Here is a 21,117-nt window from a genome sequence, read left to right as displayed (position 1 = left end):
ATGGTGTGTAATTTTGAAGGGTTTCATGCATTCTGGAGGCAAATCCCATTGAGCTTAAAAAAGAACCGAATTAGCTTCTGAAATGGGGAGAAAGGATCTAGTAGCGGCCACCACGTTAGGTTGGAAGAGTACTCTGTGCCGCAGCTGGAAGAATTGGTAGCAGGTGGCTTAAAATGAGGGAAATTCTAGTATACACTGTTCAAAAGATTTAATAGCTTTCCCCTTCAACAATACGTCCCTTATAACATTCCATTCACCCAGCATTCATTCGCAGAAGGTTCAATGGGTCACTGCTGGAGAGAAGTCTGGGTTTAGAAGCAGGGGACTGTTCAGGAATGGCAACCCTCTCCTTGGTGGATATTTGGTCCCAAATCTTGAGGACTGGTTACACTCATGTGGGTGTGCTTTTGGGATGTAGGTAGCGTGCCAGCAGGGGAATTCCCAAACGGTTGAAATGCCACAGCCTAGTGACTTGAGCCAGTTTGATCAATTCCTCTAGGCAGGATGTAATATTTAACCACTAGAATTTGATAGATCGGGTGAACCCTCTGAAAGGAGCCAAAACCTGTATTCTGGGGATTTCTGAAGCTGTGACCATGAGGTTCAGTATGTATGATTTTTGTCTGTTGACCTTAAATCCTTTAACAAACTTATAGTGCTCTGTCAGGTCCCCTGTCACAGATAAGGACTTGGTCGAGTTGGACAAAGTTGGGTGCAGATAGTCTGTGAACAGGTAGGCCTTAACTGAAACGCCCTGAAGTCGATGCCCTGCACTCTGCCAGAGGCTTGGCTAGCTGGAGGTTCGACAACTAGATCAAAGAGAAGAGGGGAAAGTGGCCATCCCTGTCAGAATCCGCAAGATGGGGGAAGGGTTGAGTGCACAAGCCTTTAATTCATATAGCAGCTGTAGGAGCCTTATATACTTAAATGACAGGGCCTGAGTGTATTTTATGGACCTGTTTACATAGTGAATCTACAGGCACTGCCGGTGGCAGTATTAACCAAAATATTTCGAAGTTGTAGTTCCCGGGGTGCCTCTAGGGTGTTAGGGCGCCCTTAATGTGGATGTTGTTAGGACAGCTGTGGTTTTCAATGTTTTATTGCTTCATTTGGTCTAGTCTTCTAGGGCTTGCAGTGGAACCCTGTGCGATAGGAGTTCCTGATCTTCTGATAGGCTTCAGCTCTGCATACCAGTTCCAGGTCATCCACTCTGGTTCCCGCTTCATTATTTTCCCTGCGCAAGAAGGCAATATTTGAGTTTGGTTTTGATGGATCCAATCTCATTGAGGATTTTCCAGAGGAATTGCTCCATGTAGTCACAAGAGATTGACTGGGTCTGGACTTCACTTGGCATAGTCAGTGTACTTTCCTCTGAAGTGGGCCTATTTCTGCAGGCGACTTGAGTCATATGTCAACGACCGAGCTGGTACGGTGAGGCTCAGCAAGTGCATGCGTCGAAAGGAGGAGCTTGAGCTCAAAATACCATTAGCCGGGCATCATCTACGCTGGGGTAATGGTGAGGGGGGCCATTTTTGGCTGTTGTTAGCTGCTACAGCAACAAGATGTCGGGGCAGACTTCAGGTTGGGCCCCAGGAGAATGGCCTTAGACCTCAGCCCCTCCACCCCACCCTCCTCTGGGAGGACTACTGTGCAGGCTGAAGTTAGGAGCACTGTCTGAGGTGCCAGCCGGAGGGAGCTGGGTCAAAGGGGCCTACACTGGATAGAGGGTGCCCACACATTAACAGAAGGGCCCTTGCCTAGGCTGTTGGGCAGGAACCGCAGGTGGTTGCTCTTCTGCTGGGCCTTCTGGTTGTTCCCAGCTTTCGCCTCTTCCATGGGAGAGGAACTTGAGCCTGTCCCTAAAACTGCAGTCCCCTGTGGACTCTCCAGTACATAAGACATTTGTGGGGGCCTAATGTTCCCAGTTGCAGTTGGGTCAGGTGCTCTCTAACTTCCGCAGTCAAAGGATAAGGAGGCAGGCGGAGCAGCTCTAAGTACGGATTTTGGGCTCCGTCTACTGCAAGAGGACCCGAATGTGCCTCTGCATCCACACCTGTGTGTACAATGACTACCTGGGCACAGCACTCCAGACTGGGCTCACGGTTCTAAAGAATGGGGGCCATCAACTCTGGACCACGGCCGATCCAGCCCGTGGCCGGAGGCCGGTTTCCACCGGGTCATTTCATTTACTGGTGCCCTCTTTGGCTCAGGGACATTGAAATGTGTGCCCATCCTGGAGAGATAGCCACTGGAGAGGCGACTTGCTGAAAGGCCAGGCCAGAGAGAAGCTGCGGTGCCACGTGTGTCACACCATTCCCGGCTTTTCTTCTCCACTTTTAAACATGTGCGGAAAAAAGACTAGAACGGATGTGAACTTGCAGTGTGTCATCTTTTATGGCTCTGTGTTGTCGCTCCAGATATTATACTGTTCGAGGCATGTGGGCTGCTGAATTCATATCTTGTGCATATATCGCCGCCTAGTGTTGGGTCCGGATGATTGCACTTGTTGTCTTGGAAGAGTTTTCGAAGTATCACGAGATAGGTGACTCCTCCCTTGGACTAAAGTGCGCATGGGCATCCTCTCCATCCTCAGATTGTTTTTTTCCGCCATTGGGTTCGGATGCAAACTCCTATACTCCAACTTCGGAAGCAAAAACAATACTTTTCTAAAGGCCAAAAGGCCTTCGGTTCGACTGTATTGTTCTCGATCGGTGCCTCTCTACTCGATCCAGCCTTCCATCTCCAAGCGGTCCACGACGTGGGCCGTTGGGCCTTTCCGACGCCACGTGAGCCGACCGTCGATGGTAAGAAGCCCATTTAAAAGGTGCCCGCAATGCCACACCAAGTTCCCACATACTGATAAGCACTCAGTATGCAACAAGTGCCTTTCCCCAGACCATAAAGAGGAAAGCTGTCCAGCCTGTGCACAGTTTCGATCCAAGAAAACTATTCGGAACCGACGTGCAGCCAGGCAAGAAATGCAGCGATAGGCACCAGACCCGGACAACATCTTCGATGACGACCAAGAACTACAAGAGGCGCCTGACTCTGACCTAGAGATCGTCACCATAGAGGGCTACTCGGACTCCGACGACGAGATCCCGCCGGGGCAAATCGTGAGTACCCTGCCCCCGACCCCATCTACCCCAATAACAACGGCTCCGGTCAAGGCATCGCCAAAAGGCCTTAGCCAAGATCATAAAAAAGTTTCGATTGCCCCGGCTCGGCTCCGAAACCGAAACCTTCAGAGACCCCAGGGCCCAGTAACATCGTCCCGAAGAAGGTTCCAGAGCCAAAGAAGGTTGCTGACCCGAAGGGCGTCGATCCGAACGCTGCTTTACAGCCAAAGAGCGTCAAGCCGAAAAAGACTGTCGACCCCAAGAAGGCCGCACAGCCCAAAATTGTCGACCCAAAACACGTTGTCGACCCGAACAAGGCCACACAACCCAAGAGCGCCGAACCAAAGAAGGTCGCCGACCCAAACAAGCCTTCGGCACCGAAAAACGCCGACCCCACAAAAGGCGCTGTACCGAAGCACGCGTCCAAGCCAGAACGTCCTCTCAGACCGAAAACACCGGATCCGAAGATGCCAGTCGATCCAAAGAAGCCAATCGACTCCGGGAAAGACGCTCAGCCGAAAAAACTAAAGACTCCAGTCGATACCAACAAAAACATCGACTCTGGAGATAACAGTTCTCCGAAGAAGCCTACGGGGCACAAAAAACACGTCGACCTGAAAGACACAGTCGACCCGAAAAAAGGCCCAAGCCGAAAAAGCCGGTTCCTAAACCTAAAGTTGTCTACAAACCAAAGCCTAAGGCTCAACCCAGGACTGTTGAGGAAGAACTCTTCCACCTGGTAAAGTTACCATCCTGCATAGGAAAAAGAGGCCTTTGGAATTTGAACCTCAGTCCCCTATTCCACTGAAGAAAAAGGACTTTGGGACTTCTCCTTCTAGACCCTTCATTCCTTTTCAACCTATCATACCTACTTCTCCTTTCAATCCTTATGTTCCTTGCTCTCCCTCTCATCACGGGACGACAAGGGTAACACAGGGGATGAGCCACAGCCTGAATATGACTTCCCACAGAACACTGACCCTCAGGATCCATGGGAAGAGCAAACTGACCCTTATAACACCCATCCCATCCCTGACATGTCCTCTTATCCTACTAAACCGTCTCCTACTGACGACACAGTAGTTTTTAATCAGCTCATAGATAGGGCTGCACAGTTCCACAACGTGGATATGCATAATGACCCAGTTGAAGAAGACTTCTTGTTTGACACCTTCCCTACATCAGAAAAAAGTGTCAAAACACTTCCCATATTAAAAGGAGTTCTGAAACATGCACCTGACATATTTAAGGACACAGCCAGGGCACGGGTAATCAACCCCAGAATAGAAAAAAGTATAGGGTAGGCCCCTACAGACCCTACTTACATCAAAGGGCAGTTACCACTTGATTCACTGGTAGTGGCCAACGCACGTAAAAGGGCCAACTCCCAAACAACCGGGGAAGCACCTCCCCCAAACAAAGAGTCAAAGATACTAGAGGCATCAGGGAAAAGAGTAGCGGCACAAGCCTCCAACTCGTGGAGGATAGCTAATACACAAGCTCTACTGGCTCGGTACGACAGGGCGCATTACGACCAGCTAGAGACCCTAATGCAACACCTACCTGAGCCTTTCAAAGCACAAGCCCAAGATCTCATACAGGAGGGAAAATTCATAACAAACGACTCCATCAAATGCACGCTTGACGCAGCAGACACTGCAGCTAGGTCAATCAACACTAGCGTTCTACTCCGCAGACCTGCACGGCTGCGTATTTTTGGTTTTAAAAATGAGGTACAGTCCACTATCCTTAACCAGCCTGTAAATCAGGACTTTCTGTTTGGCCCTGCTGTCGACAATATTTTGGATAAAATGAAAAAGGACACAGAGACAGCAAAATCTATGGGGGCATTGCAATTTCAGCAACAAAGGTGCTCCTTTCGTCACTCCTCATATAGGGCAAACACACAAGGACATACCTCACAAACAACGACCTCATATAAAGGTAACGCACAAAGTTCCTTTGCTAAAAACACCACCAGAGGAGGCTACAGAGGTAACAATACCAAGGGAAGAGGCCGTGGAGGCAATAACACCAGAGCCTCCACTGCCTCAAAACAGTGACTCTCTTCCACTACCTCCAGACCACTTAACACCGGTCGGAGGCAGACTCCAACAGTTCCTACCCGTCTGGAACACAATTACCACAGACAGGTGGGTGAGAGAAATTTTCCAGTCTGGCTACTGCCTAGAACTGACTTCTACACCACCAAACATACCACCAAGACATTGTCCAATGTCCACAGAACACATCACCCTATTACAACAAGAGGTGAACTGCATGCTAGAAAAGGGGGCCATAGAGCAAGTCCCTTTCCAACAGCAAGGGAAGGGAGTGTACTCCCTATATTTCCTTATTCCCAAGAAGGACGGCTCTCTCAGGCCAATATCGGACCTCAGACTCCTAAATCAATACATACTGTCGGAGCACTTTCATATGATCACATTACAACAAGTGCTCCCGTTGCTACAACAGGGGGATTTCCTAGCAACACTGGACCTCAAAGATGCGTATTTCCACATACCCATCCATCCAGCCCACAGAAAATACCTCAGGTTCACAATAGAAGTTCAACACTACCAATTCAAGGTTTTGCCCTTCGGGGTTACCACGGCTCCAAGAGTGTTTACAAAATGCTTAGCGACAGTGGCAGCACATCTCAGGAGGCTGTACGTCCATGTGTACCCTTACCTGGACGATTGGCTTATAAAAGCAAAATCGTGCCAACAATGCGCAGAACACACGTCTCTGACAATCCAGCTGCTACACAGCTTGGGATTCTCAATCAACTACACAAAATCACATCTGCAACCCTGCAACCGTCCCACATACAGCAGTACCTGGGAGCCACCATAAACACCTTGGTGGCAAAGGCGTATCCAAACTCAACAAGGATAGCCAGTATGCAGACACTCATTTGAAAATTCCAGCCACAACACTCTCTCCCAGCTTAAGTCTTTATGCAGCTCACAGGCATGATGGCCTCCTGCATATTCATTGTCCCCCATGCCAGACTACAAATGCGCCCATTACAGGAATGCCTAGCACGGCAATGGAACCAGGCTCAAGGACAACTAAAAGACCTAGTGTTGGTAGACAGTCGCACTCACAACGCTCTGCAGTGGTGGGACCCACAAAACCTTTCCAAGGGGCGACTGTTCCAAGAGCCGGTTCCACAACTGGTACTAACAGCGAACGCATCACTGACAGGCTGGGGAGCCCATCTCCTTAAATACACAGTATAGGGCCTCTGGACAAACAAGCAGAAAAGGCTGCATATCAACCAACTAGAGTTGCTAGTAATATTCCTAGCCCTGAAAGCATTTCAGAAATACTTGTACAGCAAGACGGTGTTGATCCGGACGGACAACATGACCGCAATGTACTATATCCAGAAACGGGAAGGAACGCACTCTCCACAGCTGTCCCATCTGGCACAGAGCATCTGGAAGTGGGCGATTCCAAAAAACATTTTTCTCCTAGCAGAACACCTTCCAGGGAAGGACAACCAAGTTGCCGACCTGCTCAGTAGGCACAGCCAGCAATTACACGAATGGGAGATTCAACCCCAGGTCCTCCAACCATTCTTCGAGGAGTGGGGTCACCCAGAACTAGACCTGTTTACCACAAAAGAAAACTCGAAATGCCAATACTTTGCCGCCAGGTTCCCACATCCATTGTCACAGGGCAATGCGATATGGATGAACTGGTCGGGCAGATTTGCGTACGCTTTTCCCCCAGCACCACTGATCCCGCTGGTAGCACGCAAACTGCGGCAACACTCCCTCACACTAATCCTAGTTGCTCCCACATGGGCGAGACAACCTTGGTAGAACTCTCAGTAGTTCCCCATCAAAGACTGCACCTTGCACCTCCTCTTCTAACTCAGAACCATGGAGAAATCAGACACCCAGATCCCAACCAAATGAACCTAGCGATCTGGCTCCTGAGGTCTTAGAGTTTGGATATCTTAACTTGCCCCCAGATTGCATGAATATCATTAAGGAGGCAAGAAGACCAACCACACGAGCGTGCCATGCAGCTAAATGGAAAAGATTTGTTATTTACTGCAACAATAACCAAATCAATCCATTAGACGCATCAATACAAAACATTATATGTTACCTGCTGCACCTACAAAGATGTAACTTAGCATACTCTTCAATACGGCTACACCTTGCTGCCAATGCAGCACACCTTCAAAACAGACGACACCTTTCACTGTTTAGAATACCAGCAATCACAGCTTTCATAGAGGGTCTAAAAAGGGTGATTCCTCCTAGGCACCCCCTTCCCCAGTCTGGAATCTCAATATAGTGCTTACCAGACTCATGGGCCCTCCTTTCGAACCTTCACATTCTTGCGAAATACAATTCCTAATGTGGAAAGTTGCTTTTCTAGTGGCCATCACCTCACTCAGAAGAGTGAGTGAATTACAAGCGCTTACAATTCAAGAACCTTTCATGCAGGTACACGCCAACAGGGTGGTTCTTAGAACAAACCCTAAATTCATGCCTAAGGTTGAATCCAATTTCCATATCAACCAATCAATAGAACTGCCAGTGTTCTTTCAAAATCCACAGTCAGTAGCTGAGAGAGCACTGCACACACTAGACGTAAAGAGAGCTCTACTTTACTATGTGGACAGAACTAAATCCTTTCGTAAAACAAAGCAACTGTTTGTTGCATTTGCACCACAGCACAAGGGGAATCCAATTTCAAAATCAGGAATAGCCAGATGGATAGTTAAATGCATTCAGATATGCTATCAAAAGGCAAAACGCACTTTAACCGTCCCCCCAAGAACACACTCCACTAGCTAAATGGGGGCATCCATGGTTTTCCTAGGAAATATTCCTCTTGAAGACATCTGTAAGGCAGCCACATGGTCCACCATACACACTTTCACAAAACATTACTGTGTAGATGTACAAACAAAACAACAAGCTGCTGTAGGCCAGGCTGTCCTCAAAACTCTTTCTCAAACTGCTGCAGCTGGCACAGGTATCCACCGCTAGAGGAGATACTGCTATACAGTCTATGCACAAGATATGAATTCAGCAGCCCACATGCCTCGAACGGAATATGCTACTTACCAGTATGCATCTGTTCTTGGCATGTAGGGCTGCTGACATTCATATTATTTATCTTTTATTTTTAACTCTTTGCACAAAAATATGCTCTGAAAGATGTTTTATGTTTTTCTGGTTGTCTAGTTTTCCTACCATGGACCTGATCCAGTGCACAAACTGCAAACCTTGGTGGTGGATGATGGACTTCAGCCCCCAGTGGAGCTTAGCTGCAAGGAGAGGAATGTAATGGCAGCAACTTTCATACGCTTTCTACATAAAAACATAGGTAAGAAGTTGGAAGGAGAAAGTACATGCTGTTGTTGTGGAGCAGGGAATGAATACTGTTGTCTATTTAAGCTGGAGCAGGGTAGGTGGTGAATGTACTGAGTAAATGTGAAGCTGTAGAGAAGAGAGAATATTGATTAATTTTAAGAAAGTTTCAGTATTAAACGCTGGGTCAGATGAACAGTAATTTTGATGTGGAGTTGTCCTAGTAATGTTGTGGATAAAAATTAGAGTATGATTTTATAAGGAGAATATACGACATTAATTTCCAGTGGATTTAAGATGAACAGTAATGTACATAGGAAATGGGATGGTAGACTGCTTGCCTCTTCTGGTGCATGTCTTTTGTCATTTTGTCTCCGAGAGCAGCACTTCTTTTTCAGAGGTCCAGAGGTGTGCTAGTGCATTTCGGTAGATAGCCGAGGTTGTTACAGTGATTGCTATTCCTAGTCCTTGGCTGATTTAATTAACAGTTTCAGATGATGTTTAATGTGGCAAAATGTTTTAAAGGGTTTGAGGAATGCCTCTATCATCAAATGCACCCTTTTGACACTAGAGCACTGAAACAAATGTGTTTTGCGTGTGCAGAATATTTTCTCCTAGAACATGTTGCCACCACTCTAGGGAATGGCAGCACACTCATACGAAATAGCAGATAATTTCTCTTTATATCAGGCTCTGTAAATAGCCATTTTTAAAATGCATTATTCCTATATTAACCCAGAAATCTGTTTTTTAGTCTTCTCTTTTTAAAAGTATAGCTGTGACAGCTCTCCATGCTTCCTAAAGGATTGCTATGGTTTTACTTTTCTTGAAGACAATCTTATATTCACTTGTTATACCAACTAAAGAGGCCAAGCAACTCCACCTACTGCATAGAAGGCTGTGCAACTCTTAATATGGCAAGAATATGCCCTTTGGCTCATGTTAGAATTTTAAGCACTTATGCCAGGGAGACACCCCTTATAGAGCATGTTCATTTCACTGCGAATGACCTCCACGAGATTTATGATTCAACCATTGTAACTGCTGCTATTCTGAAGCTTCCAGCTAATCAAAATATACTCTTTTTATTATAAACCAAAGTGGGGTCCTATTTAGTAATGTCGGGACCAGTTTGGCGTGGTACACTTTCTCAGCTCATCTATGCTAGGTTATGTTACTATGGTTTGTAGAGCTCTTGAATACCCGTAGGCGTCTTGGCGCTGTCCGGGTAAAAAGTAGCACAAGGTGGTTGAAAATTAAGCACAACTATCTTATGTTTATTGATTAAAAAGCCAGGTTTTCAAGGATTTTCTGAAATGAAGAAGATTGGGGGATGTCTTAAGGTACAGAAGGAGGGAGTTCTATATCTTTGAGGTGCTACTCACAAAACTGGTTTCTCCCAAGCGTGCTCTCTTAAAGGTTGGTACTACAACAAGTCTGTTGTCCGCTGATCTCAATGTTCGGGTACGACTGTACCAGATCAACTTTTATCTAAAATATTGTGGGCCAGAGTTGTGTAAGGCCCGATAGGTAATGCAAATAGCCTTAAAAGTGATTCTACTCTGTATTGGCAGCCAGTGGAGTACCTGTAATGCCTGGGAGACAACTGATATTTTGAATGTTAAAAATATGGCGAGGGGGGGCGTGGCCAAGATGGCGACGGAGTGAGACGTGCCTGCGAGCTTCTCCGGCACCCCGAGCCCTTCATAGCCTTGTGTAGCTGTACTGGGGCGATCTCGGCTCCGGAATCGACTTTCTTGGGGTTACTAAGGTGCCCTGAATGCGTTTGAGCCTTTTCCCGACGAGCTACGACCTAGAACGGCGGACTTAGCCGAGGTGTCGAGGCGGTGACGCACGGTGCGCTGGTGCGGCCTACATTACATCGCCTAGAGTGCATCAGCTCATAGCCCGGGGGACCCTGGGTCACAGCGAGTTGCGGTGTGGTGCGATCGCGCTGTGGGACCCCCCGATTGGGGCCATCACGAACGTAATCTGCGCCCCTGTGGTTCATCTGGCTAACGTCGCCCGGACGGAGGTGGTGAGGAGGCGCTGACCTGTCTGGCGGCTGCTGGACAGCGCAGAGGGCCGAGAGGAGAAGAGGTGCTGATCCGTCCCTACCCCTTATAACCCGGGGGCGAACCAACGGACATTAAGAGTACACGGCGATTGCTATCTTCTGATTGCCCCGGCCTCCCAGTGACGGCAGAGCGGAGATCTCGGAGGGTGCGAGGGAGCGCGGCCTGATATCCCGGGACGCTCCTGGTGACCGTGAAGTGCGCGGGGGCTGGCCGAGGCTCCTCATCATGACGACGAGGAACCACATGAATAGGACTGGGAAGGACGGCCCTGGAAAAGGTCCATCCGGATCGCCCCCCGGCTCTAGCAAGTCCCCTGTAAAGGACGACGGGGATGGCCCAGTCACGAAGGCCTTCCTGATTGAACTTTTTGCGTCCATCAAGGACGACATCACGGAGCTGAAGTCACAGCTGGCCTCCGATTTGCGCGAGGTCCGCCGAGATGTGGATGGCATCGGAGAACGGGTGGCGACCCTGGAGGACCACGATCTAGGCCTCACTGGTGACGTCCATCAGTTACAGCAGGACATGCTCCGGCTCCGAGAGCAAAATTTAGACCTTCAGACCCACTGCGAAGATTTGGAAAACCGGTCCCGCCGTAATAACATTCGAATCCGAGCGGTACCCTGGGAGGGGGAAGGTGAGAATTTGCGGGAATATGTGGAGGCCCTGTTCCTGCAGATTCTGGCGGAGGAGGACCTCTCGGAGATCCGCATGGACAGAGTGCATCGGGTTGGGCTGCCGCGTGGCGCACGCTCACCACCGCAGGACATTCTAGTCTGTGTCCACGATTTCCAATTGAAAGAGAGGATCCTACGAAAAGCCAGGGATACCAACAACCTACAGTTTCGAGGACACAGCCCCCAGCTCTTTCAGGACCTGGCGGCTTCCACATTGCAGAAGCGGCGGGACTTCCGCCCGATCACGGATTTCCTGCGGGAGCACGGGGTGTCCTACTCCTGGGGTCACCCCGTTCGGCTCATCTTTAGGTGGCAGAACAGGCTGGTGCAAGTGAGATCTTTGGCAGCCGCCAGGGAACTTCTGGGTATGGAGGAGGAGGCTGCGTCGGCTGGCGCCAGCGCCTCCCCGGGAAGACGTCGCCGTTCCCGCTCCCCGGTTTGGCAGAGAGTGGGCCGGCATGGTATGGCGGAGGGCCCGACTCCCTCGGCGAGCCAAAGTGAGAGGGGAGAGGTTCTGGCTTCGGTGGCTGATTCGAGCCGGATGGACAGCTCTTCGGCAGCCTAGGCTCCCCAAACAGCGGCCCGTGGGGCTGGGGGGGCTCTACCACCTCAGGTACATTGAGGGACTGTGCTCCATTGGAGGGTTAGCCCGACCCTGAACTCGAAGGGGGCATTACCCGGGTCTTCTAACCCCGACCCTTATGGTCATGTCCGGCTTTCTTTGTTCTCTTTCTGGTTCTGAAACTGTTTTTTCTGTATGTTGTTTTGAGGCTCCTTTGGACTGGGGGAGGGTTGTTTTGGAATGGGCTCAGTGGTGATAGCAGTGGACCTGGTATGATTGCGAGTGTGGTCGGTTTGTTTATGGTACTACGGGGGGCACTATGTGGAGCGGGGTGGGGGAGGGTAACGTCTAAATGATGCCTGTTACGATAGGTTCATGGAATGTTAACAGCCTTAATTCCCCTCAAAAGCGTCAGAAGGTGTGGAAATACATTATAGATCATCATTTGGATGTGGTGGGACTGCAGGAAACTCATTTGGCCCGTAGGGACGAAACCAGGCTTAAGAATAAGCAATACCCACTGATTTACAAATCCTCTGCCACTACTAAGCACCGGGGGGTGGCACTCTTGTTCCGTTCTACACTTCAGTTTCAACCCATGGGGGTACAAAGCGACAAGGAGGGTAGATGGCTGATGGTGAAGGGGATGCTCCTTGGCAAGCTTTGCACGTGGGTGGTTCTCTATGCGCCGAACACGGGCCAAAATGGGTTCCTTGAGGCTTTCATGAGGGAGGTAGGGGATTTTGGGGAGGGAGCTTTGATAGTAATGGGGGATTTCAATTTGGTTTGGGACAGGGGCCTTGATTGCTCGCACCAACAGAGGACAGAGGCAGGCCTCTTCTCCCCTGAGTTGCGTGACGCTATGGACAGTCTGGGTCTTATCGATAGCTGGCGCGCCCTCCACCCCCACGCTAGGGACTACACGTTCTTTTCCCATGTTCACCACACGTACTCGCGTCTCGATCACATCTTTCTAAATCAGTCGTTACAGGGGGACTTGCTGGAAAGTAGGATATTTCCACTCTCTGTATCAGATCAGTCTTTTGGCAGTATGCTTGACTTGGGCCCCGGAGACGTCCCCACACCGCAAATGGTATTTCCCTATCTCCCTTACACGTGACCAGGAGTCATGCAAGAAACTCAGGGCGGCCATTGGTGAATTCTTTGAGTTTAACAAAGCTGGGGACACCTCGGTTTTCACCCAATGGGACGCCTTTAAGGCGACGACACGGGGCACGTGCATCGCGTTGAACTCCGCCCTGAACAAACTTAGGCGCGAGGAAAGGGAGGCGCTGGAGGCGGAGCTGGCGACACTTGAAACTGCGCATAAGCAGAATCCTTCTCGAAGGACGCTTCGTCCACTTGCTGCAGTGCGGGGTAAACTCGAGGCCCACTATAACAATCGGGCGGACTATACCCTCCTGCGCTTACGGCGCCTTTCTTGCGCTCAAGGCAACAAAGTGGGGAAACATCTGGCTCGACAGCTTCGCGATAAGCGTGAGAGGGAATATGTAGGTGGCATCCGGGCGCCCTCCGGCGCCGTGGAGCATAAGGACGCGGCCAAGGCGGAGCTCTTCGGCAAATTTTATGCCGCCCTGTACTCGGCGGATAATCTGGAGCCGGAAGAGCAGCGGGAATACCTAGGGGCTCATCCACTTCCGCAGGTTTCCAAGGAGTGGAATGACCTTCTGGAAGCCCCCTTCACTAGGGAGGAGGTGTTGACTGCAATCAAGTCCCTTAAACCGCTTAAGGCGCCTGGCCCAGACGGCTTCACGGCGCCCTTCTATCAGACCTTTGCCTCTGAACTGGGGGACTTTCTGGTGTGACTTTTCAATGGCATGAGGGAGGCAGGCCAGACTACGGGCACTATGGCAGAAGCGATGATTTCGATTATCCCCAAAGCCGGGAGGACCCCTCCAAGTGTGAGTCGTACCGGCCCATAGCCCTATTAAATGTAGATGCTAAATTATACTCCTCCATCTTGGCTGCTCGGCTCCAGGACCTTATGCCTGCTCTTATCCATCCCGACCAATCGGGATTCATAAAAGGTCGCCAGACCCACGAAAACACCAGAAGGCTGATTCATCTGATCGAGAAGGCTAATCGCTTTAAGATCCCGGCGGTCTTGGTGGGCCTTGACGCTGAAAAGGCGTTCGATCGGGTGGACTGGAACTTTCTCTTTAGTACGTTGAAGGCCTTTGGTTTTTCCCCCAAATTCATCGATATGCTTCGGGCCAACTATCATAGTCCTCGATCGAGGGTCATGGTTAATGGCCATGTTTCACCCTTCTTTGCACACTCCCGGGGTACGCGGCAGGGCTGCCCCCTATCTCCCCTACTCTTTGCGCTCAGCATTGAGCCTCTGGCCCTTAGGGTGCGGGAGGACCCGGACATTGTTGGTCTCCCCTTTTCGGGAGAGCAACATAAAATTTCCGTTTTTGCGGATGACGTTCTATTGTCACTAGCAGACCCGGGGAATTCCCTTGGACGGGTGCAGGAAGTGCTCTCTCAGTTTGAAGCAGTGGCGGGTTTCCGGGTCAACCCCGGCAAGTCATACATCCTTAACCTCACGCTACCGTCTGCTGAGGTGGACCGTATCCGGCCGCTCACGCCCCTGTCATGGGCTAGCTCCTCTATACAGTACCTTGGGGTCCGGCTGACCTCATCTGTTACCACCTTGTATACGGCCAACTTCCCACCTCTGCTGGCCCGGATACAGACCGAGTTTAATCGATGGAAGCCCATGTTCATTTCTTGGCTGGGCTGCGTCCATGCAGTTAAAATGATGCTGCTCCCCAAGCTCCTGTACCTGTTTCAAGCACTTCCTATCGCCTTGGAGGGGGGCTTTTTCAGGCGTGTTAAATCCGTGATCCTGCGCTATATATGGCAAGGGGGCCGCGCTAGACTTTCCTTTCTCACGCTGCGTCGGCCCCTAAAGAAGGGTGGGGTCGGCCTCCCAGATATGCACCTCTATTATAAGGCGGCGCAACTCCGAGTGCTGGTCGAGTGGACCCAGATGGAATCGGAGAAGCACTGGTTGCATATGGACAGGAGTGTGGCGGGGAGATCGATATGGGACCTGGTCTGGAAGGCGAAGGGGGATCGCCCTCGTAACGCCTATATTAGCACTCCTACGAGTACCACCCTGAGGGTCTGGGACTCGGTTTCCAGCGATGAGAGGTGGACCTCCTTCCCGTCCCCCTTCACCCCTATCCATTTTAACCCGGCCTTTCCACCGGCTCTCGTGGAGGGCCCCTTTGACGGGTGGAGAGCGGGGGGTTGCCACGCGCTCACACACTTGTTTCATGGTTATGAGCCGCTCACCTTCCATAATTGCATGCGTGACTACGCGGTGCTACCGTCCGAGCGTTACCGGCATGCCCAAATGCTACACTGGGCATTGTCACCGGAGGTGCGGGATGCAGCGACAAGGCCTCCCACAGATTTCGAATCCTTTATCACCCGCGCAACGTCCATGAAGGGGGTGATCTCATTCCTCTATGGTCTTTTATTGGCCACTGCTATCTCGCCTCGCCCTAGATATATGAGTTTGTGGGAAGAGCACCTGGGGCGAGATATCTCTGACGAGGAGTGGACTCACCTCTGGCGTGATTTACACAGATTTAACCATTCCATTGACCTCAGGGAGGCCCATATGAAAACCATGCTGGATTGGTATCTTTACCCGGCCCGGTTGAAAAAGATTTTTCCCTCGGCGTCGGATAGATGTTGGCGAGGATGTGGTCTCTTGGGGGATTTTCGCCATATTTGGTGGGACTGCCCTGTCATTCGCCCCTACTGGGAGGAGATATTGTCCCAGATCAAGGATGTGCTGGGTTACCCGATTCCTGACTCGATAGGCTTCGTGCTCCTGGGTCTCCGTGACCCGCTCCTGGAGCATCAGACTAAGGCGGATAAACAAATCCTTTGGCTTTGCATAGGTGCGGCCAAGTTGACCTTGGCTGCGGCTTTGAAAAAGAAGGAAGCCCCTGCACTTTCCCTCTGGTGTGCTAGGCTGTGGAAGTTGCTGAGTATGGAACGTTTGGCGGATGTTTTCAGAGGGGATTTCAAAAACTTAATCTTTAGGTGGGGCCCGCTAGTCTGCTTCCTTTTTCGAGGCTTACCATTGGCGGTCTGTCCGCCCACTTTACGTGCACTCCATTTGTTTCAAGTGTGAGAGAATGTTTGGATGTGTGCCTGTTGCTTGGCTGCCACCACTGGGGGGAGGGGGGTTGGAGGGTTGAAGGAGTTTGGGGGGGGCGTTTTGTTCTGTCTGTCTCAAGGGGGGGTGGGTCTTTGTTACACCTCGCTGCATTGTTCTTCGTATGGCCGAGACGTGAGGAGGCGCAAATTGAACTGGTCGAATAAGCCCCTGGCTTGGATGGCTTCTGCCCGGTGCCACTGTGAACCGAAGCCTTTCTAAGGACTTCCCGTCGGGGACACCGTTGTTGGCTGGCGGACTTTGAGAATCATCCTGGCTAGGGTGGCCGCGTTGTACAATCTTCAGCAATATTACCGCTCCTTGGCCATGCAGAGTGAACTCCTGCGAGGGCTCTTGTTGCATTTACTGTGTTTCTATCTTTTCTTCCTTCTTTTTCTCTTCCTTCTTGTACTTTCAATAAAAATATCTTTAACAAAAAAAAAAAATATGGCGAGCTGCTGTATGGAATCTGAAGTCTCAGTGTGCCCTACATCAAAGGGACCTTTCTGACCATGCCCAGATCTTGTAGAAAACTGTGAAAGATCTGCAGTGGTTTTTACTGAACCGCAAATGGGTCAGTGGCAGATCCCTCTACCTGCCCCACCCAGAACTGACAGTGGTGACTGATGCAGCCCATTTGGGTTGTGGTGGCCACCTGGGAGAGGTGAAGATCAGAGGCCTTTGGTTTCTGAAAGAGGTCCGGCTCCATAACAACCTCCTGGAGCTGAGGGCCATCTGCTTTGCATTAAAATCCTTCGGTCCATCTATCAAAAGGAGGACTGATGCAGGTGCTTATAGACCACACCACCGCCATGTGGAATCGCAACAAGCAGTATGGTGTGGGGTCCTGCACCCTGTGCCAGAAGGCACCTCACCTCTGGAATTGGCTGGACTGTGAAGGAATCTTCCTGGTGGTGAGCCACCTTTCAGGATCTTTGAATGCCACGGCGAACAAGCTCATCCATCAACGCCTAGCGGATCACTAGTGGCATTTATACCCCGAGGTGGTGCAAGGTCTCTTTCGCGAAAGGGGCGATCCTTTGCTTGCTCTATTCACCACCGTTGAGAACGCACAATATTAGAAATTCTATATGTTGGAATTGTCAAGGCACCTCTCGCATGAGGATGCATTCTGCCCAGGTTGGAACTCTGTACTCCTGTATGCCTTCCTGCCACTACCACTTCTGCCCAGAGTTCTGAAGAAGACCAGGATTGACTGGGCACAGCCATTCAAGTATTCCCTGTTTAGGGACAGAGAGTGTGGTAACCAGACTCCTGGGCTTGAGCGTCTGTCCTCCGATCAGGTTGCCCCTCAGGTAGGTCCTGCGGTCTCAACAAGAGGGCAACCTCCACCTTCATGCATTGAGATTGATTGGTGTCATCTGAACTCCTTTGAACTTCCTCCAGAGGTGTGTCATGTCATTTTGGTGGCCAAGCGGCCCTTGACAAAACTATACTCCTGTAGTGGGGACAAATGTATGGTTTTGTGTGACACACACCAGATTACCCCTCCAGTCCAAGCTATATGACGTACTATTGTTTGTTTAGAGATTTGGGCTTTGCATTGGACACAATTAAGGGATACCTTTCGATTCTGTCTTTTTATGGTTGCCACACCAGCTCTCATTATTTAAGTAACTGTTTGTGATCCATTTTTTTTTAAAGGTCTCCATCACCTGTTTTCTTCCTATCCTTTCTATACCAAAGGGGATGATGGACGGAGCGCTTGAGCAAATCAAACACTCACCCCCAGTCAACTGATCTGGGTTTAATCCATCACCATTCTTTAGCTCACTCCACCACCCCAGTTCAGACACATTCTTCCTCTCCTTTCGTTATGCCTCAGTGGGACCTTTAGTTGGGTCTTCCAAATTTGATGTGCAACTCTTTGAACTACTTCACAGCTGATGTTTACGGCTCTTCACCATCCACACCGTGTTCCTCATCACTTCAGTGTGGCAAGTTAGTGAGCTCCGAGTTCTCTGTGATGACCTGCCATACATCACCTTCTTCCCAGACAAGCTCTTTCTGAGGACACAAACATCCTTCTTGCCAAAAGTTGTGACTCCATTTCATGTTGATCAAACCATCACCCTGCTGGCATTCTATGCTCTTCCTTTCCCCTGTAAGGAAAAAGAGAGGCTCCATAGCTTGGACCCCAATAGACAGCTGAGCTTCTACACTGATTGTACCTAGGAACACCAGGTGGATGATCAGCTCTATGTGGAGTCTGCCAGGGTGAAAAAAGGCAAGGCCTTGCAGAATAGGACCTCTTCCCATTGGATCATACTCTCCCTCAAGCTGTTAAACGCTTTAGCCAAAAAACAGCCTCAAGAAGGTCTGCGAGCCCATTCCACCAGGGCCAAAGCTGCTACCACTGCATTGGCACTCTTGAGTTTCTGTCTTTGACATCTGCCAGGTGGCTATATGGGCTTTGCGCCATACGTTTACGAAGCACTACTATTCGGACAGCCAGGTCTGCTGAGAAAGGCATTTAGTCTGCTTGGTCCTACAAAACGTCTTGGTTTGAGTCGATTCACAGACCCATTTTGTGAAGGTTGTGCTCTAATATCTGCTCAAAAGGTGAGGAAACTGTGGTTAGAAGTGTTTGTCAGAAGAACTCTTTCTGGTGAAGATGTTTAGCCGCAGATTCCTTGCTAACTCTCCCCATTTTGTGAATTAAATAAAAAGATCCAAAGTCTACACATTTTCACACTGATCAAAGCCAATTTGCTTCTGGGTCTCAGTGTCTGGAGTCATGGACAGCCTTAAAAGCAACTGATGTCAGCGCGCTGGAGTGGCGCCTACTTAGGCCCGCACATAATTTCCAGAGTGGAATGGCATAGTGTGGAGCCACACAGAGCTATCTATCAGTATAAAGAGGTTAATTCTCAAAGATTTATACCTTGGGAATATTCAAATGGTGAGGACTCAAATGTTATATAGAGTCTCTACCAGAAAGGGCGTTACTGAATGTAAGCACCTTGTTTGTTGACAGAGTAGAAATCCGTGTTCTGGCTTCTGGTGTGGCAGTGTTCACCTGAGGTGATTACTTTTTGTGCAGTGTATCAAGGTGTGTTAGTCCTGGTGTCTTTGTCTGTGATGCAGCTTATCCTGAAGTTGATTTGGAAGGAGAAGCCATTGTAGTTGTCTGAGAAAGTGCATCTTTCTTGCATAGGTATGCCCCCACTTTTTGCTGAATTGCTGATTTGCTATAACTGAGTGTGCCCTGGGCTCCTGCCAACCAGGTGCCCTTGGCCTGTGTTCCTTCCCTAAAACTGTTGAAACTAAAACCCAGTTGGCATCTCTGGATACCTGTCAGCCCCTAGTAAATGGTACCCAGGTCATGGTGACCAGAGAAGACCCCTAAGGGCTACAGCACTTATTGTGCCACCCTTAGGGGCCCTGTGCCCTGACGCCCACATACTGCCTTTGCAGGCTGAGTGTCTAGGTGCAGAACTAAACAAAGAGTCGACATGGCACACATCCCTGTGTGCCATGCCCACTAGCTCACTGCCCTGGCATCCATCAGTCACCCCTCTAGCTGGGTGCCCTGTGCCAGTGGTGTGGGCACAAGTGCATGAGCCCTGCGCCCATACAGCACCCATGGCCATTCCTGGGCACTGTAAGTGCAGTGATGCCATTAAGAGTATATGATGCTGGGAGATTGTCATTACTAACTCCACAGCACCATGATGGCTTCACTGAAAACTGAGAAGTTTGATATCAAACTTCTCAGCACATTAAACCCGCACTGATTGCTGAAAGGTAAGCGCTGCAGTCCAGAAGGATACTTGCTGATTTTTAAACTTATTTGTTTGCGTGATCGGCGCTACTGGGTCGCGCCTATTAATTAATTATTACTTTGCCCATTTTACTGCTCGTGGCTCTTAGCCGCTTTATTTTTAAATTAAATCGCCGCGCTGTCTGAGAAGGTAACGGGGACTCTTAGGACATTACTAGCACCTAAAATCTTGAAAACGCTCACCGCTGCTTTAGCGGGCCTTTAGTTGCTTCTTCCTGCGTGGGGGACATCTTGGACGAGGTAGTGCCGGTTTGCGGCAGACATCTTGGGTAGCAGGCTAGTTGTTGGGTGACGTGGTAGGCACACAGGAGCCCATTTAAGACAGATAGGATTGGGCGCTCCCCCTGAAAGGTAAGCGCTGCAGTCCAGAAGGATACTTGCTGATTTTTAAACTTATTTGTTTGCGTGATCGGCGCTACTGGGTCGCGCCTATTAATTAATTATTACTTTGCCCATTTTACTGCTCGTGGCTCTTAGCCGCTTTATTTTTCAATTAAATCGCCGCGCTGTCTGAGAAGGTAACGGGGACTCTTAGGACATTACTAGCACCTAAAATCTTGAAAACACTCACCGCTGCTTTAGCGGGCCTTTAGTTGCTTCTTCCTGCGTGGGGGACATCTTGGACGAGGTAGTGCCGGTTTGCGGCAGACATCTTGGGTAGCAGGCTAGTTGTTGGGTGACGTGGTAGGCACACAGGAGCCCATTTAAGACAGATAGGATTGGGCGCTCCCCCTGAAAGGTAAGCGCTGCAGTCCAGAAGGATACTTGCTGATTTTTAAACTTATTTGTTTGCGTGATCGGCGCTACTGGGTCGCGCCTATTAATTAATTATTACTTTGCCCATTTTACTGCTCGTGGCTCTTAGCCGCTTTATTTTTAAATTAAATCGCCGCGCTGTCTGAGAAGGTAACGGGGACTCTTAGGACATTACTAGCACCTAAAATCTTGAAAACACTCACCGCTGCTTTAGCGGGCCTTTAGTTGCTTCTTCCTGCGTGGGGGACATCTTGGACGAGGTAGTGCCGGTTTGCGGCAGACATCTTGGGTAGCAGGCTAGTTGTTGGGTGACGTGGTAGGCACACAGGAGCCCATTTAAGACAGATAGGATTGGGCGCTCCCCCTGAAAGGTAAGCGCTGCAGTCCAGAAGGATACTTGCTGATTTTTAAACTTATTTGTTTGCGTGATCGGCGCTACTGGGTCGCGCCTATTAATTAATTATTACTTTGCCCATTTTACTGCTCGTGGCTCTTAGCCGCTTTATTTTTAAATTAAATCGCCGCGCTGTCTGAGAAGGTAACGGGGACTCTTAGGACATTACTAGCACCTAAAATC

At 49.8% G+C, this 21,117-nt stretch overlaps 1 protein-coding gene across 4 annotated transcripts in view; it reads left to right on the top strand.

Annotated features, from left to right (window-relative positions):
* AREL1 (apoptosis resistant E3 ubiquitin protein ligase 1) overlaps positions 1 to 21,117 on the top strand; it is a 618,076-nt gene that overhangs the window by 259,744 nt on the left and 337,215 nt on the right. For all 4 annotated transcript variants that reach the window (XM_086937491.1, XM_086937493.1, XM_086937492.1 and 1 more), the window contains one exon: positions 8,336 to 8,477. In XM_086937491.1, coding sequence (XP_086793617.1) covers positions 8,336 to 8,477 — 142 coding nt within the window. The remainder of the gene's footprint in view (positions 1 to 8,335; positions 8,478 to 21,117) is intronic.

This window comes from Lissotriton vulgaris, chromosome 9 (assembly GCF_964263255.1).
Source record: "Lissotriton vulgaris chromosome 9, aLisVul1.2, whole genome shotgun sequence".
Classification (NCBI taxonomy): domain Eukaryota; kingdom Metazoa; phylum Chordata; class Amphibia; order Caudata; family Salamandridae; genus Lissotriton; species Lissotriton vulgaris.
This window is presented reverse-complemented; position numbering and strand designations above follow the sequence as displayed.